Here is a 26,651-nt window from a genome sequence, read left to right as displayed (position 1 = left end):
TGCACTTGAGTAAATGTACTCAGATCCAATATTCAGCACTTCTTTGATTATCAAAATCAGTGTTTTTTAATCCCATAGTTTGTGAAATTAATTAATTTTATGATGTGATATTTTGATTTTGATACAAGAGACAATCTGCAAAGTAACTGGTGACTAAAATGTTCAAATAAATGTAAAAGCAGAAAATGGAATCCTCACCTCATAGTACTTACGCAAATGTACGTAGTTACATTCTGTCAGTGGAAATAACACCAAGACACAATACTCAGCGATGGAATGTAACCAAGTACATTTGCTCAACTTCTGTACAGCTGTATGGTATTTATACTTTATTTTCTGCTGCTTTACTCTTCCACTCTGCTACAGTTTGGTGGCTAATACTGTACTTTTTACTCCCACACTAGATTTCTTTAGTTTCTAGTTCGTTTGCAGATCACATGCTGCATCAGAGCAGCATGTTTAAAATGAATTTATTATATCAACAATCAGATAAAACAAAACAATCGAGTCTGATGATCAGAAAAATGCTGCATATGGACTCTTACTTGTCTTGACGAGGCGCAAACACTCCAGAATTAAAGCAAACAGAGTTATAGCCTACAAATCACATGATGTATAACCTCAGTCAGGATGTAAGAAGTGGCCTTGAACGCCCCACAGACCTGCTGCCTGACTGCGGTGCTGCTGCAGTCCTTGTATTTGCTCGCCACCCAGTGGAAACAGTTGGAAATTGGCACTTTAACGCTCTTTTAATCTGCCAGGGGCCATTTTGAACCGCACGGCGGTGTTACCGCACGGCTGAGTGGTGGGAGTAAAATGTGTAAGACGTAAATAAACAAGAGAAAGACACAAACAAGGCGAAATAAACAAGTAACACCTTGAAGTGGATCCATGAGCCTGCAGCCAAACCTCACTGTGAGTATCACCTGCTGCACAGGACGCCTCATTAAAACACTGCTGGGATTTAATATGCAGATTTTCTGTCTTGATGTTTGTCTTTTGTTTAAAAGCTGCAAATATATATTATTCCTATTAAATACACATTTAGCGGTGTGAAGTATTTGGGATTGTGGGTGAAATCTCTCACGTGTGACTCGAGCTGCTGTAATTAGAGCCATCCTCGTGTCGCGTGAACACTATAGAAATTAGCCACATCCCGGATGTCTCGTGAGAGGGAGGTGACCCTCTGGGTGTCACATCTGTCCTGCAGATGTGGAGTCTGTCCACTCCGGAGTGAAGCTTGTGGTTATTTCAGCAGAAAGAGCCGCTCGGGAGGAGAGGTGATTGCAAAATGTGCAAACTGCGTAAAGAAGAGATGGATTATTCTTCTTTCTTCAGTGTGTGGTGCACCTGTAGGTTCAGAGTGGTATGTCATTTTAAAGTCGACTCGTTTTGAAGAAGAGATGGTGTGAAACTCCACCGTCAGTCAAGATAAATCTCTTAAAGAACATCTGGACTTATTTGGTTTTGTTGGATGTTTCTGTGGTGCACAGTCGTGACCTCACCTGTAGGTTTTTAGAGCCACATGTTGTGTTTAAGTTGACTCATTTTATTTTATTTTTTTTTTAAAGAGGAGACAATACGATGCGCAACACGAGACTCCACTTTAAATCAAGACAGAAAAAACCCCGCAGATGAATCGCGTTCGTTGGCTGATACTCTGTGTCTGAGGAGAGAGTGCTCAGTGCTCATGCTGCCTGCTCAGTTTGAAAACTTTTCCTCCACGGCCTCCCTAAACTTGGCCGGCCCCCCTTGTTGGAGACCAATTAATGAGGCGGTTAAACTCATTAATTGGGCACTTAATTGGCCCCTGTCGCTGAGCGCGCTGCTTCCGCCGGCTCTTAGCGCGCCGCCGGCTCTCCCCTCCCCTCCCCTCCGTCCCTCCTTCCCTCCCTCCCGCCGCCAGACATCACAATCCCACCTTGTCACAACGATTTAGGGTCAGCGCCTCAGACGGGAAGGTGCTCTCGCCGTGGACTCCCTCCCCCCGCCGCCCCCACTCTCCTCCTCCTCCTCCTCCTCCTCCTCCCCTCCTGCCACCTCTGGATCCCCCCTCCATCAGTATCTCCCTCCCTCTCCATCTCGGTGTTTTATGTCTGCGTCACAACAAGTCGGTCGAGAGCGAGAGGCAGAGGATGATGGCGTCTCTGGCGGCTTGATTCCGGCGCTGCTCTGTCAGAAAAGAAAAGAAAAGAAAAAAATCCCGCCTTAATAGCATCAATAGGTGGTGGTGGAGAGGGTGGAGGGAGGGGAGGAGAGGGGGGAGGAACAGGAGAGCAACACCAAAAAAAAAAAAAAAAAAAAAGCGACGGGGGACATGACGGAACGGCACAGCGGAGGACGGACAAACTAGACTGAGAGACGGACGGACAGTCAGTCGCCTCCCCCCCCACACACACCTTCACCCCCTTCCTCCTCCTCCTCCTCCTCCCCCCCACTCCTCCTCCTCCTCCTCGCTGACGGCTTGACTGACACACACACACACACACACACACACACACACACACACACACACAAACAGAGGCGCTTGGCACAGACAGGGACATACATGCACATCATCCACTTTTTGCGAACACGCAGGCTGCGCATCCGAGCGCGCAGTAATTGGGCAGCGGAGATCCACAGCAGCAGCAGCGGCGGCAGCAGCAGATGAGGGCATTTCATGTCCAGCCTGCCCAGGAATCACTGTGACCCCGACGGATAGGAGTTCGACTTGACAGGTACCCTTCACCGGCCAGCCTCACTGTGCCACATTTGCCCCGATTTCCTCTCTTCTGGTTCACAAACAGGGGGGCTTACGCACACTGTTATGCATCCTGCGTCTCTCTGTCTTCCTTGACTTGAGTGCATGCACTGGAACAAATGCTCAGCGTGCAGAGATAATAGCCCCGCACGGTCGTTTTTTTTTTTTTTTCTTTTCTTTTTTTTTTTTTTCACGCAGTCTATTCAAGTTTTTAAAAAAGATGTTGGAGGGAGGGAGGGAGGGAGGGAGGAGGGGAGAGGAAAGACAGAAGAAGAAGAACTCGAAGGAGAAGAAGAAGATGGGGGGGGGGAAACAGCAAAGTGGCTGGCAGATGCTTCAAGTAGCTGCACAGTGATCTTTGCTCATTCAGTCAAACTGTATTGCAGCAGTCATCATGCAGTGTTTCGTGAGAGTGTGTGTGTGTGTGTGTGCGTTTCATGTGTGCAGTGATCATTTGTCTTGCTCTCCGGTTGTGTACTCACTCTCATCTTTCACCGTGGTGGATACAGGCTGTCGCTATGCTCTGGTTCTGAAAGGAGGAGGAGGAGGAGGAGGAGGAGGGTGGTGGTGTTGGTGTTGGTGGTGATGTTGGGGTGGAGGGGTGGCGGCGGTGGTGGTGGTGTTGGGGGGGGGGGGTGTTCGGATTTTAACCCCTTTGCACCGCCTGTCTGAGAGCCAGCCGAAAGAGAGAGAGAGAGAAAAAAAAAAAAGAAAAAACGCCGGGGCCATAAACCCCCTCCGTCAGCAATGGCAGCAAAGTATTCAGCGAATAAATCGGATTTCCATTTCACATGAGCCCGGCTCCCTCTCCTCTCTGTCTCTCTCCTCAGGATGGGGGGAGTAAGTGAAGGAGATGATGTGTTGGCTCGATGGAGTGATGGACTACTGTACCTCGGCAATGTGAAAAGAGTAAGTGCAATGTGGGAGTGTGTGCGTGTGTGTGTGTGACGGAGAGATACTTTAGAGAGTGTGCAGTGTGTGTGTGTGTGTGTGTGTGTGTGTGTGCAGTGAGTGTGTTCACTGGGATTTTTTTGAAAAAGACTTCCATTTAGTTTTGTCAATCATTCCGCTCACCTGCTATCTCCCTCTCAGGTAGATGGAGTCAAGCAATGTTGTCTGGTGAGATTCGAGGACAACTCCGAGTTCTGGGTGCTGAGAAAGGACATCCACTCGTGTAAGGAAAACTCTTTTTTCCTCTTCCACAGATAGGAGAGTAAATAGCTTCCTGTTGGGAGCAGCTTTTTTAAAAAAAAAAAATACAAATCTTCTTAGTTTGAGCGCGACTCCCGACTACAAGGTGTTTGTTTCCACTTGGAAACTTTGCCTGAGGAGTTTAGAGGAGCACTTCTCCTGATTCTTTCCCCCTCGCGAGCTCCAAAACTTTCTCAGTTTTTTTTTTGCAGGAGAAAAGGCAGAGACGAAATTACAGTCACGTCCAAGGTTATGACGCTAAGTGCTCCAAGTATATTGAGGTGTTAATGTATATTAGAGTCTATTTACAAATTTATTAAGCTGATGACTCCTCGGGGAAATGTCGCCCCCCCCCACTTCACCAAAACATCGAACCACTGGTGGTGGGTGGTGGGGGGGAGTTGGACGCTTGTTAGGACCAGCCTGAATATCCTCCCGTCAAATGAAGTGAAATCTAAAAGGGTGCAGGAGACACTGAAATCAATGAGGTGGCAAGGATGTGAATCAATATACATAAATTAATGCTGTTGACTGCTCCCTCTCTGTCTTCCTCTTTCACATTTACTTCCTCCCCTCCCCTGCCTCTCTCTGTCTTCCTCTGTTTGCCTCAGTCGCCGCTGGAGTGGAAGAAGTTTGCTGTATTTGTGACGCTCCGCCTCTTAAAGAACCCCTCATAAATTGTCTTAAATGTCGCCACGGTAAGGAAGCACGCCTGATCATACGCTGTCATAGCGCTGGTTTTCTCCGCCAGTTTTTTCGCACTGACCTTGAAGATTTGACACAGTATGGTAAATAACAGTGTTTGCTCTTAAGAGGAAAGAAGAAAACAACAGAGAAAAACCGTATATCATAAATGATAGATACGAGTTGTTGTACGGGCATCCTGACCGGAATAAGAATGAGACGGTCATAGACGGGGCGCTTTCATCACAGAACTAAATGCCACAAGACGTGGGCTAATTCAAACATCACAGCCAGACATATTTTGAGACGCAAAGACACTGTAATCAAATGAGTTGTACACAAAAATATTAGTCAATTATGTCATAAAGAAATCTTCAAATCAGCATCGCCCTCATTGACAAATCCAGAATCTGTGAATATCCAAATTTTATCTATTTCAAAACTTCTGGACACAACATGTGTTTTATCGTCCACTCTCAGTTTGGCCTGCACTGGACACAACTGTGATAATTCAACTTTCTCTGATACATATTTTAGAGATGGGGTCATGATTTTTTGATATTTGAATAGTTATTTTAATGATGAAATCAAAATAGTTCATGCATCTATTGTTTAAATTGTTCCATCTGTAATATCTTCGAATAACGGTCGAGTAGCTCCTGGTGAATATTGAATGGATTGATTTAAAATCCAAGTATATCTTCCAGATAAGTTGAATATCTCTGTTTGTAAAGAATGATGAATTCCAGAATGATTAGGAGGATTGCAATGCATTTTATCAAACAGCCAATGGAAGGCCGTGCTTTGAAACGAGCCCTCAGGATGTCCGTGAGACTGTGATGTCACAAGCATGGCAGCTGGATCCTGTAACAGGTTGGGTGGTGCCTGTTCAGGCCTGTGAGAGCTGGCCAATCAGAGCAGAGAGGTGTGGCTAGAAGAGACAGATGTTCAGATGGAGCGTTTAGACAGAATGTGAATATCGGTGCTGCAGGAATGGACAGTATGGACAGATAACCTGTTTTTGACACTAAGGCATGTCAAAATGTTGTAGTACACATTTCAAATAAGAACAAAACGGGACCTTTAAGTTGATTTTTGAGTCTCATCGCAAACTCATCAAATGCTGACGCACTGGGACGGAAGCCGTCCCGATCTACAATCCCAATGCGTCAGTATTTGACAAATTGGGAAGGAGACTCAAAAAATTAAAGTCTTCCCACAAATAGCACTTTTGAATCAGACCAAATGATGTTATATTAGAGAGACGTCTCTTGTGATCATGGAAGATGAGGACCTTGAGAGTTTTGCGTTTGTATTGAGCGGCAGAAAAAAAAGTTGTGGCATGACGGGTCTGAGTTAATTTGCCGTCCTTGACACTGCGACGTGACTAATGCAGTATCAATGCTTAGACTGATATATTGTGCAGCTCGGCTCTCGGCGTTTGTGCGCCGGCTTCAAAAGAACGTGTTAATAATGCTCTCATTTGCACTCAGATTAACGTTAGCGACAGAGACGGGTGTAAAAACAGCCTTCTGCCGTCGAACTCTGCACACGCATCGTTAAAGTTTAAATGATGAAATAATGTATACTGAGCTGAAAGCGACAAGAAGTTTTACAAACACTCGGCACCGGGATGCTCAAGCAGATCCTCACCGCCACGTCGTCTTCGCGGCTCAGTCAGACGAGCGCGGTTTGCTGACAGTTTATTTTATTTATTTTTTTTATTTGAGGAGAAAGCACAGATATACTCGCCGCTCCCGGGATCCAAACAGTTTTGTAAAAATGTTTTGCATGCTGCTGGAACAAACTAGCAGAGCACTAAACCTGGAGCCGCCCTGCCATTATTGTCACCCCGGCTGTCTGTCTTGTAAACACAAATTAAACGCTCTGCCTCCTCCTCCCATTACAGGTTATCATCCAGAGTGCCACACGCCAACCATCGAACCGGAAGCTGACAGCGATTCGTGGATATGTCGGCAATGTGTCTTTGCAGTCTCAACCAAGGTCAGGCTGCTAATCTCTCCGTCTCACACTCCGGGTTGGGGGGGGAGGGTGGGGACATTCGGCGTGTAATATGGGAGGAATCCAGTCAAATATATCAGACTTTGCTGCCACCAGACTGTTGTGTACAGCAGAAAATGGGTTTATACGAGGCAAAATTCCCCCCCCGGTATCGAGTTCAGTATTAGATGTTCTACATTGTGTCCGAGAAAATCATGAAGAATCGATAGATATGAAGCTGAAAAATTACGCTGGAGTTGAGAGAAAGTACATCTAAAGTCAATCAATCACACGTGCTCCAGTTCTGTAGACGCCAGATGAGAAGGCATCCAGTTAATTGTCAATCGGTCAGTGTCCGTATCTCATTGTCCAGGCATGCGCTGCTACGGACACTATCTCTCACGGCTGACCTACAATAAAATGAGATGAATCGAATGTGATCAGTCTCCCCTCGCCACTCTGACATGACAGTGATTTGAGGGGTCACCGACCAATCAGTTCTGTCCCAAAACTGTGTTTTTTTTTGGTTTGCTTTTTCAGAGAGGCGGGGCCCTCAAACGGGGACGCTTCGCCCGGCTCATGCAGTTCATGAAACTCCGGCTCCCGTACCAGCTGTCGTCTTTAGACTGGGACCCGCAGCACCTGACCAATCAGCAACAGTGTTACTGCTACTGTGCCGGACCTGGAGAGTGAGTGACGCTGCAGAGGCCAGTTTGAGTTTGAATGTACAGTTCATGTGTGCTCTGTAGCGTTCGTGGGGACTTAAGATAATATTGTGATCGTTTGGCCTTCTTGGGCGTGCAGTGTCATGATTATCTTGTTCAGTAGGCTTAAATCTTGGACTACAATAACTTTAAATTTTTTGAGGAAACAAATATTTTTATTCCATCACAGATATGACACACGTCAAACAATCGAAGAATCTTAGACCAGTTCTCATAAATCATCAGAACCTCCAGCACAACTAAAGGCTAAATGAATGGCGGTAACCCAGTCGCTGTAGTTTGGAATCAGTAGAATTTACACACATCGGATCTGATTTATCTTCACTTGTAGCTTGTTGGGGAATACAATGTGCAAGTCATGCCATCAGCCACGGTGACAGGCTCAGGTAACTTAAAATAAATCAAGAAATCAACACAGGACTGCACGTCAGCGAGCTCGACAGCTTTTTATCTTGATTCACCATTATCCAGATTATGAAATTATTCATTTATTATGATTGTGTTGTTTTAATGTGACCCACAATTAAATCTTTTATGGTCCCATCCCCACCCAATAGTTTAAATTCCCTTCAAAAGCATTTCATGCACGCTAGGACTCTGCGACCCAGAATACCTCAATATTGTAACTGTGACAGTACTGTGGACTATTGGTACGTTTACAAAATATTAACCAGCGCTAGACATTATTGACTGATATTGATCCGTCACAGATATGTTTAAATCAATATCGGTTAATAAATAACTGTTTTTTTGTAGAAACTCATTGCAGAAGAATCTGTAAAATACCTGCCTTCATTACATATCAACTGTCTGATGATCACATTTGAGGGATTTCTGCTAAAAATGTGTGGACACCAGCTGATAAACTGATAGCAGAACTTATACTGTGACAGCCATCAGCCCCAAGAAGTCCATGTCGGTCATGCTCTTATATTAACACAGTGAGATTTTTGTGGATATAAAGACTAAGGAGGGTAAAGAACAAGTAGAACAGTCTGGTAAGTTGAGAAAGTGTCATGACTTTGCTATAATGCAGCTGTCAAAACCAATATAGCCTAGCACAAATGAATGATATTTGAATTATATAGTCTCAAGTCAAGATATATCGATACATTGCCCATACCTAAACCTGAGGCAGTTTCTCTAAAAAGCTCGATCTCGTCTAAGTCAAAGTCAATTTGTGGCTTTTTTTTTTTGCAAATTGCATGCAGCATATCAGACATGTGTCAAACAGTATTAGCAGTTTGAGTTTGTTTCCGTCTGTCTCTGATGTATGCGTGAGGTTTACTGCACCAATTCAGATACTGTCAGGTGAGTTGTCAATCAAAGAAACAAATATACACCAAACCAATCGTTTCAATGCATTTTAGTGTGCGTGTCATATTTCACTGCTTTGGTTTGTGTTGCACTTCCTTTGCCCACCCGGCTCGTAAAAAATGTTAAAAAAAAAAACACACACACAAACTCACAGAACTTCCACGTCTTTAAGAGCAGTTGGACCCGGTGGGAGTTCACACCTGAAGACGCATTTCATCTCACCATCCTTCAGTCTTCTCTCAATTATGCATAAACACAAAGTTGTCTGGTGACAGATGTTGTGCACATTCATTCGTTCATTCATGTGTTTTAAGGCTCTCGATGTTTTTTCGTGTCGTCCCGCAGGTGGAACCTGAAGATGCTGCAGTGTGGAGGCTGTGGCCAGTGGTTCCACGAGGCCTGCACACAGTGTCTAACCAAGCCATTACTGTATGGAGACAGGTGTGTGTTACCGCTAAAAAGAAACTCTGGATATTTCATATTCAGAATGTCGTTACAATAAATGAGGAGTTTTCTGGCTGGAGTTTGGTGCAGCTGACGCATCAACAGTTTTGACACCAGAACTCAGTTTATGGGGGAGTTTTAACACAAACGTTAGAGTCAGACAGGATTTTTTTTTTTGAAGCAGGTATCAACATTTGCAGCCTGGCCTCGAGTCAGAGTCTGTTGAAGACCTGACAATCAGCCAGAGCCACTGTTCAAAGTACTGCAGAATTTCAAAATAAAATACTTCCAGCTGTTAGTAGGATAGTAATACTGACCGCTTTGGTGCTTCCAAACTTGACGAGTTGGGAATCTCTCTATCTAAACATCATCCCGTCACCAACAGGAGCTTTAAAATGAAATGTAACTTAAAATACGTTTTCTCTTTCCTGCCGTATAGTCACGTTCATGCACATCACATGCGCATACATCATCCACGATTAGTCACAAGATAAAATCTAATTGTGACTGACAACAAGCGCAACAATCGCGGCTCCAAACAGGAACTATCGAGAAGAGAAGTGCGGAGCAGGAGGAGAATATTTCAAGCCGTGCCTGTTGAAACTGAGGTCGACAGCGGTGAACCGAGCACAATTCTTAGATGCTATTTCGCTGATACGCCCGCAGCACCTGCTAATGTTAGCAGCTAAACAGCCAGTTGACTCGAGTATACTTACTACACTACTGCACTTCATTGTCAGTCGTAATGGAAGAACTACGAGAGCCTAATATTTCCAAAGGTGGTACACAGTGCATGAGTGTGACGGTTTGCCTCGCACAGGTGTGAAGGTACCAGATGCAGCTACCAGCAGGGGGCGGTAATGGCAGAAGTAGAGGATAAACATCGCATAAAGAGCCTGAAAAGTCTTTAGCGAGAGGGTGTTGATGATCATTTCGTAAAACCTAATCAAGTTATTTTGGTGCCTTTCTTCTGCAAATATCAGCAGACATCTCATGTTGAGAGCGTGATGTTAGGCGAGGCCAGAGACGACACTGACACAGCTGACCGACGGGTCTTTTAAATGTTTTGTCCTGATACCAGGTTGATATTTGAGAGTAAGAATAAATTCAAACTTATACTGATACGTTTGTTTTCATTGATTCAATGCTCACCACATGTTGTTGACTGTGTCAGCTCCAGTATTCAGGTTAGATTTGGCAGAAACATACCTGTGCTACAAACATACCTGTGCTGTTACTAACAGTGGTTTTCACTTTTGACAATTTATTATATCAAGTGATTAATTTATTCATAAATGAGAATCTTTCTGTCAATGATAACATCATCAGGTTGCTGGTTTTTATCCAGACAACATTAGGGAAAAAACCCCCCAAATATTCATTTAAAAATCTTATAAAACAAAGAAAACATATATCATATGTTTACGGTAAGAAGCTGCAACCAATGAATTAATAATGACATTTGTTTCTGACACATTTTCCGTCATCGACAAACAGATTCATCAAGTCAGCTGTAGATTTCAGCCTGATCGAGATAATCAAATGAAGACGTCGACATGACAACCTCACTTGTCAGAGAATTACCTTAATTAGCTTAAGACTAAATCATTAGTGCGCATGTTAATGTACTCACTGACTTGTGATACAAGGACAAGAGCTCCCTCACACACTCAGGAGCAACAGGGACGGCGACAGACAGCCGAGCAGACACATCACCGGCTCTCTGCTGGTAGTTCAGACATGATGTTTGGAGGATACGCAAAACTGCTGATCGTGGCGCGGTTTGATTGGCTGCGTCCCATGCGTGTAATAAAATGTATCCATCCATTAAGTTATTATTGTCATTAACCATCTGTGTTAGCCGTCTTGAGTCGTACACCCGCCCTATACACCGTGTTATTGCCGAACCTGTCTTGAGGGCGGAGGGGGGGAAAAAAAAATAAATGGAGGGATTAGATTTAGATTGACAGTCGGGGTGAGTGAGGCCGGATTGGTACAACATCTGCTGAGCAGGTGATGGAGGAAGAGTGAAGACTGAGTTCACAGTTGGAATAGTAAACGCATGCTGCCGTCATACCGCGTCTGCTCTTCATCTTTCCCGGTGACCTTCAGCGAAACGCATGAATACAGAAGGACGAATGCACATAATGTTGTTGTGGCGTGAGCTGAGTTTCAGGGTCACCCAGGCCCAGAATATGTAGTGAAAGAGACGACACGTGTCTGCTTATCTTCAGTTCAGACTGATATATATGATAAAAACATCCAGAGAAGAGAGACTGCGAGGAAATCGGGGCGGAAAAAATGACAGTATGTGATTAACTTGGACTAAATGATAAGAATCTGCGAGGTGGAAATATGTATTTCGGTCCAAAATAGTCAATAAAGACGACGGTAATGTGCTGATTGTGTGGATAAAAGGAAACATACTCCATGAAGGAAAGACAAAATTCAAGATGACAGATATTTTCTCTAAAGAATTCTAATTATATTTTGCATAAAAGTCATGTGACGGCTGTCTGATTTCTTATGTCTTGTTTTTTTTAATTTTTTTTAGGTTTTATCAGTTCCAGTGCTCGGTGTGTACGAAGGGACCAGAGACCATCCAGAGACTACCCATGACCTGGTGATGTACTGACATGTTCGCAGCGCTACAATCACAGCAGTTATTTTTACAGTAAAAGAAAAACAAAAACAAACATCAGAAGTTAAAAATAATTTCCTGTTTGTCTAGAATAAGTATTTTAGGTTTGAGAGTAAACATCCACACGCACAACGTGGTGATGTAGTTATGTGTAATAAACATGTGGTTATCAGTTGTACCTGATCTAATCCTTCCAATTTTTCTTTTTTGTATTTTAAAAAATGTAGGGTGGATTTGGCTCATTTAGTGCTCTACCATCTCTCCCTGTGCTGCAAGAGGAAATACTTTGATTTTGACCATGAAATCCTGTCCTTCACCAATGAGAATTGGGAGTCGCTGCTCCTCGGCGCGGTATTGATATTTCCTCGTTTAAGCACCATGATGAAATGATGTGAAATGCTGCCAGCCCCCCCCCTTTTTTTTTGCTTTTGAGACTTAAAGCCTATTAACCACCATTAAAGTAAAGTCTAATGTTTAAAAAAGAATGACCTCTGTGTGAGTTTAAAGAGAATCTGCTAAGTTAAAGAGCTGAATATGACATTGCATGTTGTTATGATCTAGGATACAGTTGTTCCTAACCTAACCTTTACTGGCTGACGTTCCCCCCTGAGCTAATCAAGTAACCGCTCACCAGCCGTGGACGTTATTTAGCACTATTAGCCTACTTAAGATATTATAAATTGCTAGAATATTTCTTCACACATTGGTTTGGTTTGTATTTGTGCTAGGCTACTACTGCTTTGTCTTTTAGTTGAATAATTCCATGTATTCATTATTTTTAGCTAGATAAGTGTTCTTCTTCACATAGACAACTTTTAGCTATTTATCCAAAACATTTATCTAATTATTCAACTGTTTGTCCATTAGGCTACTAGCTAACAGAATACAATTAGTTAACAGTTCAACTGTTGGTCTCTTGCTTTTAGCTAACTAGCTTCGATTAGCTAACAATTCAACTGATTTGACCTATCCATGACTTTAAGCTAACCAAGTGAATATGACTAGCTAACACTCCAACTATTTACGCCTATTTATTACTTTTAGCAAACTTACAGAATACAGTTAGCTTGAAATTAATCTGTTAGCTAACCATTAAAGGCTAAGCTTTGTTTCAAGTGTCTGTCAGATCCTCTTAGCTTACAAGTCAACAATTTAGCCATTACTGTTAGCGAACTTGTTTAGCAAACCATTCAGTTGTTTCAATAGTTGAAGTGAAAGATAGCTACTGTGACCGTAGCTACTGTAGCTAACTGTTTACCCAAATATGTTAGGCTAACAATTAAACTATTTATCCATTAGCCTTCTTTTAGCTAACTTGTTCTGCTATTTATCCAAATGGCCTATGTTTAGCTAACAATTCAGTTGTCTGTCCCTTACTTTAAGCTCATTTTAGCCATGTAGTCACTACTTTTACCTCACTATTTGTACGTTGTAGTGTTTGTCCAATAGTTTACTTTGGTAAACGATTTCAACTGGTTTTATCCATTACTTTTAGCCATCTGTTTAAGCTGTTTATCCAATATGTTAAGTGAAAGACTTCTTATGGAGGACTTTTAGCGATCCACAAACTAATGCTTAGGCCCAAACGTGTCTTACCACCACAAAGTTTCTCCACAGAGAACAAAAAGAAGATAAAATTATTTTTTAAAAGCGTTTCCTGAACATGTAGCTGAGGTCTTTGGTTCTCCTTTAAGCTGTTTTTCAGCTTAAAGACATTTTGAAATGCATTGTTTGTTCTGTCATCACATGACAGCAGAGGTTTTCAGCCATGTAGCTGCAACGAGCAGTTTTCCATATGAACACTATCGCTGTCAGCGACTGTAAAAAGAAAATGATTGTATGCATTAAAGGCTCTCTGTCTGATGGCTGTCCGCTGTGTAAACACGGCTTTGATTTTTCATTCCTGTCTGTCCTCCAGCTCTCTGACACGCCAAGGCAAGACCGCTGTCACAATCTCCTCAACGCTCTGAACTCCCACAAGGACAGGTAAGTCATCACATATGATGAGAAGAATAAACAGCGGCCGCACATGACTGGATTGATGAGCAGCACTCCATGAATAGAGGGGTCTTCTTAGTGCGCCACGGTTTGTAATGTCGGACACGCTGGCTGAAATGAGCGAGGTGAAATGTGTGACTCTGAATAAAGAGGGAGCAGAATGTAACATGGGAAACGGAGCGAGAGGAAATTTGCCTATTTTGTCTCGTCAAAGAAGGACAGACGTCGTTATTGTTATGAAGTCACAATAACAAGTCTGAAGGTGTGATTGTGTGTTTTTTTTGTTTGGGTTTAAATTTTCTACAAAAAACCAAAATCTTGCAGCGACAAAACTGCTAATTTCTCCTGGCAAAGTTTTCTGTAATGATGTGTCCTTAAAGTCAAACTCTCGCCAAAAAGCAACCTAGGCTTTATTTGTGAATAAAGATGAGCCAAACCTTTGTGTAAAAGCATAATTACGACAAAAGAGGGACTTTTAAGACATACCGTAGTTTCGTTTTCGGGCAAGCTAATTTTTATTGGGAGTGCATGGGGTACTTTTACAATAGCATCAAATTCACTATTTTTAAAACACTAAGAAGGTTCGACACGACATGAAACTTTGCTGGTAGCATCACCAGGGTCTCTACACATGGACACGAGCATCGAGAACATTGTTTGTGTACACAGAGTGTAATAAAAAGAAAGTTTTTGAACAACTCATGTTAGCCGCTGTAGCTTTGGCACGCCGCCATCATGGTAGACAAAAAGTGTTGATCCCCGAGTGCGACCGTTTAACAGGAACGAGAGAAATGGTGGACCTCCTTCCGTGCCAAAGATACTGGTGATACTATAAGCAAAGTTTCATGTTTCCTTCTTGGTGTTTTAAAAATAGTGATTTTGATGCTAGCGTACGAGTGCCCGTGCACTTAATTGAACATTAGCTTGCCTGAAAACGAACTATGGTAAATCTTAAAAGTGCCTCTTTTGTTGTAGTTACGCTTTTACACGAAAGTTTGACTCATATACATCCACAAATAAAGCCTCGGTTGCTTTTTGGCGAGAGTTTCACTTTAATTACAGTCACTACCTTTGAAATGTTCCTCAGTCTACTTTTTCATCAGGAGAATAAGTACATTTTTGCAACAGAGAAGAGGAGTAATGGAAAATAAAACAAAGATAATGTTACGGTACGTTTTAAGAATCGACACCAGCCTTGTACAAGCTGTGTCTCTGATGTCGCCTCCCCCTCCCCAGGTTCGTCTCCGGGAAGGAGATCAAGAAGAAGAAGTGTCTTTTCGGGCTTCAGGTCCGAGCCCCGCCTCCGCTGACAACCGATTCGTCGCCACTCATCACCGATCCACCGACCAACATCACGCACCGGAGAAGGTCAGAGTAAGGACAGCGTCTCTCTCTTTTTTCGGCTCTTATCTCAATAAGAGCGCCGGGACTCCCGCCGGGCGTATAGTCATTACGCATGAACAATTAACTTTAGGAATCAAAGGGCTGCAATTTTCATATGCCAGAGAAAGTATCAGTGTCTTAATAATCTCCTAAAAGAGTCTAAAACCCCCCTGTGTGCTCACACTTTCACGCACGCTTCTGTGTGTGTGTGCTCGTGTCCCGTAGTCGGCAGATTTCACAGACACGCCTTTCCTTTTGAATCATTTTTTACCATTTAACTGCAGCTTATTCAGACTGAACTGCAATGAAATAATTAGCAGTGGAGCAGCAGTCAGCAGGTACTTCTTTTTATTTGACCAAAAACTTGTGTTATTTGAGTGTCAAGTATAAATTCTGCTATTGAAACCAAATACATATGTTCAGTAATTTACCCTCCAGTTTCTAATGTTTTCACCAACAATCAGAGTAACACTGTTGACTCAAAACATTTAATCCTTCTCTATAAATCGTTCAATTTATAAGGGAGAAATAGTTTTAGCCCCCTTTAACAGCTGATGCTGTCGACGGTGACACTCGACGTTGGTCACTTTTGTCGATCCTGCTCAGATTCAAAACAGAAACCCGGCTCGTCTATTTCATGAGCCAAGTGTGTAGGAGAGGGACGAGTAGACCGAAAGTTCAAGAAGCCTGATGAAGATCTAGTGCCGAAATGTTGATGATAAATGTAACTTTGCGAGGTAGACGCTGTGTGGGAGTTTGCTTGCAATTTTAATTCAACACGGAAAAGATAGAACTCTGCAACTCAAGGACAGACTGACATGAAATGTGGTGTTGAAATCTTCAGAGCTCAGCGGGAAGTAACATGAAGAAAGACATTGCAGATAAGTTTATTCCAGATGTTATGTGTTCATAATGACTCATTTCTTGGGTAGATAAGTTTAAATGTAAACTTAAATTTAGAAAAAAGTATTGTGTGTATTGCACAGAGCAATTTGAAACCATTTATCACATTATTCAGTAACTAAATTGTATTTTAAATGCCGATGAAATGTTTGGCACTTTGAACCGTGCATCATGAATACAGTGTGCATCATCCTACAGATATGACGACAGAGTTAGGAATCAACATTTGCTGAAAAAGTATAAATATACGTAAAAAAGAAAAAAGAATTAAGAATAGTGCCTGATTGGTCATCAGAATGTCATGTGTTGTTAACATTAGTCACTTGTTTCTGTGCAAAATAACATGTGACGTGCAAACACGTACTTTCAGAGTGTACATTAATTAAATAATAACTTTAACCATCTAGTATTTCTTGAGCCGATGATGATTCAGATTGCTTCAGTCAAGGATCAGCTCTGTCATCTATGACACAGACTAAATTCAGTTCCACAATTAAGGATTTTCTTTGAATTAGCTGCAGATATTTTAGCAGCCCACGGAGGCTGAACTTCTGGACGCTCTGTGACTCTGCTTGCACCGCCTGAGATCAAATGATCATCTCTGCGTGCAGAAGAGGATTCATGCTCTCCAAAAGCTAAACCCTTTACATGAGGCAGACTGAGGATGTAACAATGTGGATTTGCAGGTTATGAAAACCAGAAATAACACGACACAACATAAATATCATGCCTGTGTGTCCTGACGAAAATGAAAACATATTATTTCAACAACACTAAACAGTAGAATTAAATACTGTAGCTATGTAAACACACGTGGTATGATAACCGTCAGTTTTCATTCAAAAGTGTATAAAAAAACTTGTTGTGTGTTTTGCTGCAACCATTGGCCACATGGCGCCTTATCTTTCGAGTCACCCTCAGGCCAAAACATCAACACTGTACACAAGATGTCTTATAATCAAGTGGACAGATTGCAGTGCTGTTTGCTGAACGCGTCCGTGTTGCTCCGAGGACGAATCCCTTTTTGATCCTTACGACTCGTCTCCCCAGGCCAGGACAGAATATACATTTAAAATTCCTTCCACCTGTACGGCTCTTAATTATAGCAGAACGAGAAGCACGTTGTTTATCACACTCTGCATTATCGAATTTTGGGGTATTAATGGACATTTTGGCAGGTATTTATTTTTTTTTTTTTCAGAGCTCCAGGTCCGTTTGTATAAACAAGTCAGGAGTCAGAAGCTGCAGGAGACGAGTTTCAGCTTCAAGCAGAAGAAAGTCAATGAGGGAAATTTGGGTAGAATAAGGCTCGGAGGAGGAGGAGGAGGAGGAGGAGGAGGAGGGGTTTTATATCACTCTTCTCATATTTTTCAACCTCTCTGCCGGTGATGTTTGTGCTCATATATATGTAAAATATGTTGCTTACATAATACATCAAAACCGTTCACTTTATCATCCCTCTGCTCCCTTATTCTTGTATTTTACACCTCTCTGTAGGCGTTTATGGAGACGCACTAATAAAGTAGACGTAGCAAAAAAAATTTTAAAAAATGCTTGTATATTAATTTATGTGTGTGTGTGTTTTTTTTTTTGTTCACTTCAGCCCGTTGTCACTTCCCTGCCAGAGGAGAGTGGGGGGTGCAGAGTCGCGTAAATCAAAGCGTCGCATCATGGAGACACAGGTCAGTGCCTCTGTCTCCACCTCAGGGCGAGGAGGGAGGCCCGGGCCACAAAACCTCTCTGATTATTTTTCTCCCCTTTTCTCTCTCTTTTTTTTTTTTTTTTACGCAGCCCAGGTAAACAGCTCTGTGCGATCCAAATAACCTGTCAGTCAGGCGCTGTGATGAAGGTTCATTTTGCAGTCTAGCTCAGTCTTCGTGTCTTTCAGCAGCCAGTGCAGCTCAGCGCCTCAGTATTTTTCTCTTCTCCTTCTTCGCTTGTATGTTTAATGCCTGCCGCTGCTTTAGAGTCTGTGGTTAGAGCAAAGGTAAGCGTGTGAGAGATGAAGTGTGTTTGGCTCGGTTAAAATGTATAATTCAAATGCAAAACTTGGCTGCACAAAAAAAAAAAAAAAAAAAAAAACCTGCTCATGTATTTCATCAACATCTGCAGATCTGCACCGCATTTATCATGATCATCAAACGTAATTCCCAGCGGGATCGCGCGCTGAAACGGGAAACATCACATGTGGCAGTTACTATTTTTACACGGCAATCTTAACGGAGAATGCTCATTGTACTGTGTCCTCCTACACAATACTCAGATCTGTGTATGTGCGCATACAGTAATCCTGGAACAATACGCTTCAGCAGAGCACTCGTCTTCACTCTGGCACATCCAGGCCCCCATTGTGCCCCTCTGATTGATGCTAATCTCCGTCCGTCTTGGAGGAGCAGGTTCGTTGTAGCGGGGAAAGTGAGATGGGAAGGAATGCTGATATGCATAGCCTGGGATCACTTCCAAGTGCACTTTGCAGTCGATTACAGTTTGGCCAGGTGGCGCTGGCACCTTGACAGTGCAGCATTGACAGAGCACATCCATTTAAAGGCACAGACGTCGAGTAGGGCCACTGAATAATAATCTCCCATCCTGATAGTAATGCTAGAGAAGGGAATGATAATGGGCCAAGTGCGGTGCCATATGTCACAGTCCAGCGGTGAGAAATGCAAAAAAACCCTTATGTGGCGTCCCCCCCCAGATGATGTTTCCGGTGATTGATCGCCCCGACGATGCTCTGATGTTTTTACTTTTCATGGGTCCTGACTCGGTGTGTCAGGGAAGCTGCCTCGCTAACCAGCCGGCTCCCTGAGATATGTGATGGAGGTGATATATTTAGGCGGGACTTCCTACGGCTGTGTCTGATGAGCCTTGATGATGAGACTCACATTCATTAATGCTTGTAGTGTGGATTTATAGACATGTCTGCCCTCAGCAAGGGCTTGAACGTTGAATTAAAGCCCTTATGTGTTTTTCTAAGGATGCAAAAGCTTCACAAAATGTACATCAGCTGCTCAGTAAACAAACCTTCATCGAGACGTATGAATTTCATTTCCTGCTTTTGTGGCACGGAGGCTTCAGAGTCTGATTGACTCCTGTGATCATGTTGGCACCCGGACAAGCTGATCTGTGTGTGTCTCCTGTGCCCAGGCGTGTCCACCCCCAGTTGCTGCCAACCCCATTGAGCTACTGCCATGTTGCCATGGATACATGGGAGGGGCCAGCCTTTACAACTCCAGGAAGTCAGAGGAGGAGCTTAGTTTGAGGTAAGGGCTGTTGAACCGCTCTGGTCTCTGTACTGTTACATTAAGGATGGACAGTGAAGGGCTCAGGAACACGTGATGATAGGGCCGACACTGAACTGACGGTTAAAAACTGGCCATGAGCTTTTAGTGTTTTTAGTGTAGTAAACAAAAAACTTCTCACAGAATGCGCCTTTAGAGTTGTAAAGCCTCTTAAACTGCCTGTACAGTTGTGTTCACCCTCTGCGCATCTCGTCCACAGCTCTCCTCCAAAGCGGATGTACGCCCTGTACCACACCACCTACAACGGAAACAATGGGCTCTCCAGGAGTCTCCATCACTACAACAGGTTTTACTCACCTATCATCATCCCCAACTGGTCGCTCCTGCAGTTCAGTGTATATAGTCACATGTTGAAGCTGCTCTGTCCAACCACAAGATTTTATGGCTGAGCTTCCCCTGCTAGTTCACAGTCGTACTATTTGAAGTATCTTCCCTGTTAAATATGGTCTGTTTCAGAGAAGCGTTAAACATATTTGAATACAAAGCATAAAGAGAACTAAGTCACTTTGCACCGTTACAGCCAGTGCTACATTTTATCATGTGTTTCGCTGCTACAAACAGAATTTTGTTGCTGCATGTAATCAAAATATGTTTTGAGAGGATTTCGGCCTCTTACTACCTTTTTGAGTTGTCTCATTATGTTCTCCAGAAGTCATACATTAATTTAAAGATTGGTAATCAGGAGTATAACTCACCTTTGAAGTAGTTCATGTAATTAGGATTGATTACATCTATTTAAACCTGCATTAATTGATTTTTTTTTTTTTTGGCTACTTGTGACCACAGCATTGACATATTGTCTCCTTATAAAGCTGATATGAGGCACCTTTTAGCAAACAGTTGGTCATTTACACGTCCAGCAGACACGGAGCAAAATCAGCATTCATTTGGAGTCACATTTCTGGCCACCTGACAAATGCACGTCCAATATTCACTCCTCCGTTTAGCTCTGTCTTAGTCGAACTCTTTGGGGGGAAATATTTTGGCTCTTTAGCTGCCAAATGCTCCACTACGTTCACCAGCTAGCGCTAATTTTGTCCGTCTGCTGTGTGTTGCTGAGCAGGTACCAAAGAGAGGGTTTTTTTATAGCTTTGCAAAGATAACTGCAGGAAACAAGATTGGTGATAGCAGCGAGCGTGAACCAAAACAGTCAGTTCCTGCTGCAGAACTAAAACAATGACTCAAAAGATGCCAAAATGTGCTGTAGGCTGGAGTTGGGGTGATTTTTCAACTCCAACCCTGCACCCGATTGCCAAGTAGGTAGTAACAGACCACATGTAATCTCAATTACAAAATCTAACTCCTAAGAACAAGGAAACTGTAATCAGCCCATATTGCATTTAGGTTATAGTTATATTGTCAAGGATTACTTGATAACACAAAATATCTTCAGAATATGATGATTCTAAGAAACTTTTTAGATAACCGATACACTAAAGTTCACGTAACTTGCAGGGTTTCTTAGACAAGCGAGAAAAAAAAGAATGATATTGTGTCGAGATTGAAAGCCTCAAGCAGCTGAAGTCCTTCCATTTCTGTCGATATTTCCTTCACATCGCCCACAAAAAGGTACAACAAAAGAACTGGCTGTGTCCAGTGCAATTTGTGCGAGCCTTGATAAGTTGCTGTCGTCCGTGAAAACCTCAGCCTGACGTCGGAAGAAACACTCAGTGAAACAGCATCCGACATGTTGGAGAGTACAGCACGCAGTACACCTGTAGTGTGGAAGAAAGCTTTGCTGCAGCGATCACACAGTGTCATTTTGTGCAATTCTACGCCCCAGGGGTGCCACGCTAACTTGATATTTGTGCAAATCTGTTGCTTTTAAGAAGATGACACTTGGCACACAAATCCTTGATGAGCACGTATGCAACATATTAAAGCAGTGTACCAACAGCACCACCCGATCTCTGAAACACATGATTCAGTTAGCACCAACTTCGAGTTGCAACGTCAGACATCTGTCGACGATGCTGCTGTGAAATGTGACGTCATTCACTTCTATGTGGTGCTACAGTACAAATGACATTTTACTGACTGCTCTGACAAAGCTCAGAGTTTTGTGATGAATTTACTACTTAAAAGACATTAATCGTTACAGTATCACTGCTGCATTGGCAATTCAGATATCCTCGTTTTATCTGACTATGCAAAATATTGCATCCATTTTTCACAAGGTGCAACATTTCTAGTGTTTTATTTTAATTATTCAGATAAGATTCAATTTTGTAATCAAATGTGTTACATTACTTATGACAGTAGTTGTAATTTGCATTCAGTAACTACACCCAAGTAATCTGACCCAAACCTGAGCACTCGACAGGATCTAAGCACAGTCCTTGTCCTTCAGTGTCCCGGACAAAGGAGACACATTTTAATGTATTCTAAAGAAATAACATTCCAGAAGTACTAAGAACCAAACCACTTTCTTAAAGATAACCAACTTTAGCTAAACATTTCCTGTAAATACATGATTTACCGATTTCATGTGAATGCAAACATACTAAAATATGTTTCAGACTAAATTAATGAGCATAATAAAATTAATCCCTGTCTCTTATTTTCCCAGCACGGAGGACACCTGCAGAGTACCACCCCCTTGCTTTCCATACCCGCTCAACTCCAATGGCAGCCATCACCACCACCACCTCCACCAGCACCATCACAACCACCAACAGAACCACCAACAGAACCACCAACAGAACCACCAACACAACCATCAACACAACCACCAACACAACCACCAACACAACCACCAACACCAGCCGGGCCAGAAGCAGCTGGAGCCCCTCGTCCTACGTGATATTCCCCCTTACCAGGCCAGCATGGGCGGCGGGGTTGGCGCCGGTGGAGGAGGGGGAGGCGGAGGGGGAGGAGGCGGCGGTGGCGGAGGCGGCAGTGGTGGTGGAGGTGGAGGAGGTGGGGTGGTAGTCGGAGGCGGGGACGGGACAGTTGCCAGGAACTGGGGGGGAGGGGAGGCGGTGAGGATCTTGGCGCGACGCGTCACGCCGGACGGGAAGGTGCAGTACCTGGTGGAGTGGGAGAACGTGAGTTTGTACTGACACGCCGAGAGCGAACACGAGACGCAATGACTGTTCTGCAGTTGCCACAGGAATACTGTGTATGTAACATGTGGCAGCGTTTAAAGTACAAACAGAAACAGAGAGGAAAAAAAAAAAATCTCTACGTTGCAAATCCAGGTTGCTCTCATAGCATCACCTCTACTCTGCTTCATTATAGCTCACTACTCGTTACTAAATGTCCCTCTTTGCTAGTGTTTCTCTGATATTTGTACTGTTAACTTTGGAATATGCCTTTGCATTTATCATGTTTTACAGTGATGATGGAAGATATCTAAACCTCCGGATGATTTGTGAATATTTAGAGAGACAGGTCTTCATTTGTACTCATATCTGGATATATATTATTGTGGATAAGCAACACAGTAATAGAAGAAATCAAGAAAGGAAAGATTACTGCTTTTTCACTGCTTGTGACCTCAGGGGGGAAATAAGTGAGCAAAAATTAGAACTATTGTTATCCTTACTACAGATTTTACATTTAGGTATCATGTATTTTGTATTTTCATAATTCAAAAAGTAAAGTTCCACTGCTTGTCATGATCCATCCATGAGAAAAACACAAAGATGACAGTAATCCATGACTGTTTTGGTCGTTGGCTCGAACACTTTTTGTAATGAGACTAAAAGCATCTAAAAGCAAAAAATTATTATGTTTTAAATGTAAGACTCTGGGATAAATATTACGAAGATGGGTCAGTGACATTAAAACGTTTGAGATCCACTGACCTTGACGACGTGCTGAACATTTTAAAGAATAGTTTAACAATTTGGAAACGCTCTTTGATTTCTTGCCGAGAGTTGGATTAGAAAATGGATACCTTTCATATCTCAGAAGCATACCCCCCACAGTATGGACCCATTTACAGTCAGCTTGATATGCATTACGTTGACATGCTGTTTTAAAAAAACAGGAGAAAATCTTTCAAATTAAATGACTTACAACACAATGTGGAGAAAAGACTTGCAGGTCAGAAGACTGAAAGAGGTGAAAGTTAAAAACTTCCCAAATCCGTCTAAAGAGTGAATGTTTTGTTGATGCTTTTTGAAAAATCATACTTTGCATAAAATGATGATACTTAAATGATGTTGAAATATTGGCAATTTTCAAACCAAATTCATTCCAATCACAGTCTTGATATCTTCTCTATGCTAAGCTAAGATAACCTGACATGGCTGTATCCTCAAATTTGATTAAGTTATTAAGTAATATAAAACACGATGTGGCTCGTAGCACAAATATCTGCAGACTAAATGTTGTAAAGAGGTCAGGGTGAAAACAGTTAGATTTTCTTGAAAGAAAAAGAATGTTGAAAATATTTAAATGACTATTTTCATTATAAAACATCATATCTAGTAAAAAAGTAGCAGTAAAATGTTCAAATTTCAAACCAAATTCACCCCAATCAGAGTCTAGACATCCAGACATCTTAAAGACCCGACTCAAGTGCTCAGTTCTGAGTGGGACTCTTACATTTAAATAAAGATAATAAACACTCATTTGTTCCTTTTAAAGGTCTGAAAAACAAAACATTTAGAGAAGGAACTTCTTCTGGCACACGATACGGAGATTTCAAGGGTTGATCCAGCCAAACAGCGAGGAGCCAACCCCACACACTCCCATCAGCCTTTTTCGCTTTTATAACGGCTCATTCATCAACTGATGGTTAATGTTCACGCGGAGTTCGGCGAGAAGATTAGCCCAGAAGTGAGCGGTGATGAATGGTCCGTCATCAGCGAGAGGCGCGGTGACAGCTGGGTGGCGGCTGCTGGCTGCCGGTGAGAAAAGCATTCACCTTTCTTTGACGAGGGAAGAGACGGCTCTTATACGGCACTTCTGACCAGCGCGGATGGTAGTTTGATGCCTTGCTTAAGGGCACACACACGGCAGACAAATCCTCCGGGGGTTTTCATATTTTTGTTCTCATCGCGGTATGTTAATAAGAGATTGTATACATGTTATTACGGGGTTACTTATTTGTTATGTTAGATTTTGTCATGATTTACATTTAGCCTACTGTATGTATTAGAGATAGGAGCCACCAGAGGGCTTTTGTTTTATAGATAGAATTATATATTCACAATATATTGCTATGACCAGATAACTTGATTTTATTTTTTTGACGTGGTTTGCATAGTGCCTATATGGGTTGTGTACCTGCCTATTGGTCTGCTGACCCGAGTCGACCAATCAGACGACGGAGAGACGAGCGAGGCTACTACATAAAGAGGATTTTTATTTATCCAGCAGATACAAACTACAAGGACCAGTTATGATGTTGAGAAGAGCCTTTTCTCTTTTTCTTTCCTTTTTTTTTAATGAGAACAGACTGTGATGTTACTGTACATTCCAAACAAACTACAAAAAAGAAATATATATGTCGCTGACACGTCTGTTGGAAGTCAACAGAATGGATTATTATTTGGGAAGAAGGTGTTTTTTTTTTTCTTCTTTTTTTTGTTCTGACGAGTGTTAGATGTGACAACGATCAGCTGAAGGTCCAGCAGCTCGACTGTTGTCGTTCAGTTTTAACGTCTTAGGGAGTTCGGTCCTTGCGTTCAAAGTTACAGTACAGGTAAAGAAGACACTGATTGGCCCAACTTCTAACTCAGGCCTGTAGTATCTTCCAGGGCCTTGGAGTCTGTAAATTAAAAAAGGCACAGCATGGCATTCAAGGAACGGTTCAACGAGAAGCGAGAATTCGGTCATTACTTTGTCGGGGGAAATTTTATACATCACAAAACATTTCTGGAGTAAAAAACAGCGTCATGACATTCTCCTAAACAACTGAAGTAACTGGGGACTTGTTGTAAGATGGGGGAAAAAAAAATACAACATATTTATAGCCGAAATCTTCACTGTAGCAGCTAAGCTTGAAGCACTCGCACCCCATCCAAAGTGGGTGCACCAGCTTTATGCATTTCGGATGGTAATCCTCTGAAGAATGATTAGCCACAGCCATAGTCTCTCTGGGTCGTGAATTGTGTAGAAAGTAGAAATACAAAACTTATATAATAAATCATTCCGGAAATACCGGATATGTAACGTTAGATTGCAAGTTCCCGTTAAGATTGTCTAACGCTGCATAAGCGCGTCGTCGAGCTTTTGCACACTCTTCAGTCAGCGAGCATGCTAACGCTTTTAGCTCAGCAGCTACAGTGAAACTTTGGGCTGTAAAAGGGTGTAAAAAAAACGTCTTTTCAAATAAATTTTGGACCTCAGGATTTACAGAGACATGGGATCATTCCAGAAGAGCTGCACGTAACCATTTTATGTTTATTTTCTTTTGTTGTTTTTAATGTCTTAAAGTCCCAACTTGAGCTGAAGCGTGTTTTTGCTGGAAAGCTCCAGAAATGTTTCGTGGACTACGAAACCTCACCTGACGTTCCATGACAATGAGGGGCGAGTATATAGAGACTGGAATTTTCTTTTTTGGGTGAACTGCTCCTTTTAAGAAGCCCAAGCCTGACCGACAGCGTCGCTTTCTTTCTCAGATATGTTTATAGACTCAAGCGAGGTGCTGAAGTTGGATCTTATCTTAGGTCACACAAATCTAGAATACTGTGGTGCAAGTTTCAGAGTTTATATTTTATACAGAGGTTTATTTCAGCAGTCTGTTACGATAAAACTTACATAGCGTACACATTTATCAGTTTCGTCTTTAGAGAAAGACCGTAGTGCAGGTTTAGTTTGTAAAAAAGCAGAGGACAGATACAGCATTTATACCGTCATAATCAAAACAATGCAAAACTCTCAGATTTTATTTAAACACCGACCTCTCTTCTCTGTTGAAGTATCTCCTGCGCCCGTGCAGACATTTCAGGCCGGTGAAATGATGTTGCATTGCGATTTTCCATCCTCCTCAGTGACTATTTGACTGTAGTTTATTAGGAAGGCGGGTGTGTGTCGGAAACCTTTCTAGGAGATGGTGATGAATGTATCTGTGTGTTTTCTATGGTATGTCTATACCCGTCAAGTGCTCGTTATAGGTTGTACTCTAGGTGGAACTCAAACCAATTAGCTCAAAACAAAAATAGGAGGAAATAAAGACATCACCATTGAGGAACATCGTTTACTTTTTTCGGGGGGGCGGGAGAGGTAGACTTCATTTTTCTGATTAGTAGTCAAGTCCAAGTTCAGTTCGATGTATTTTTGGAGAAATTACGTTTGTACATGTATACTCTGCGTTGACACCTAATATGTAACATGAATAATAAAAACAAAAAAATCACCTCGTA

General features: G+C 42.4%; 1 protein-coding gene across 3 annotated transcripts; it reads left to right on the top strand.

The window, feature by feature from the left end:
• Positions 1–113: 113 nt before the first annotated feature.
• On the top strand, positions 114–26,651 carry phf1 (PHD finger protein 1). 3 transcript variants are annotated; one of them, XM_037075512.1, is made up of 15 exons: positions 114–915; positions 3,574–3,652; positions 3,836–3,917; positions 4,546–4,632; positions 6,528–6,622; positions 7,160–7,308; positions 9,007–9,102; positions 11,660–11,728; positions 11,974–12,097; positions 13,665–13,732; positions 14,981–15,118; positions 17,634–17,712; positions 19,178–19,293; positions 19,532–19,618; positions 21,902–26,651. In XM_037075512.1, exons 2-15 carry the CDS (start codon positions 3,575–3,577, stop codon positions 22,392–22,394), a joined length of 1,761 nt encoding a protein of 586 aa, XP_036931407.1. In that variant the 5' UTR covers positions 114–915; position 3,574; the 3' UTR covers positions 22,395–26,651. The 3 variants fall into 3 exon arrangements, with proteins under 3 accessions (XP_036931407.1, XP_036931408.1, XP_036931406.1); XM_037075513.1 differs by lacking the exon at positions 114–915 and adding an exon at positions 2,160–2,720 and having other exon boundaries at positions 14,981–15,112; XM_037075511.1 differs by lacking the exon at positions 114–915 and adding an exon at positions 2,160–2,720.

This window comes from Acanthopagrus latus, chromosome 17 (genome assembly GCF_904848185.1).
Source record: "Acanthopagrus latus isolate v.2019 chromosome 17, fAcaLat1.1, whole genome shotgun sequence".
Taxonomy (NCBI): Eukaryota; Metazoa; Chordata; class Actinopteri; order Spariformes; family Sparidae; genus Acanthopagrus; species Acanthopagrus latus.
Note: the sequence above shows the minus strand (reverse complement) of the source record. Positions and strands in the feature narration are given on the sequence as shown.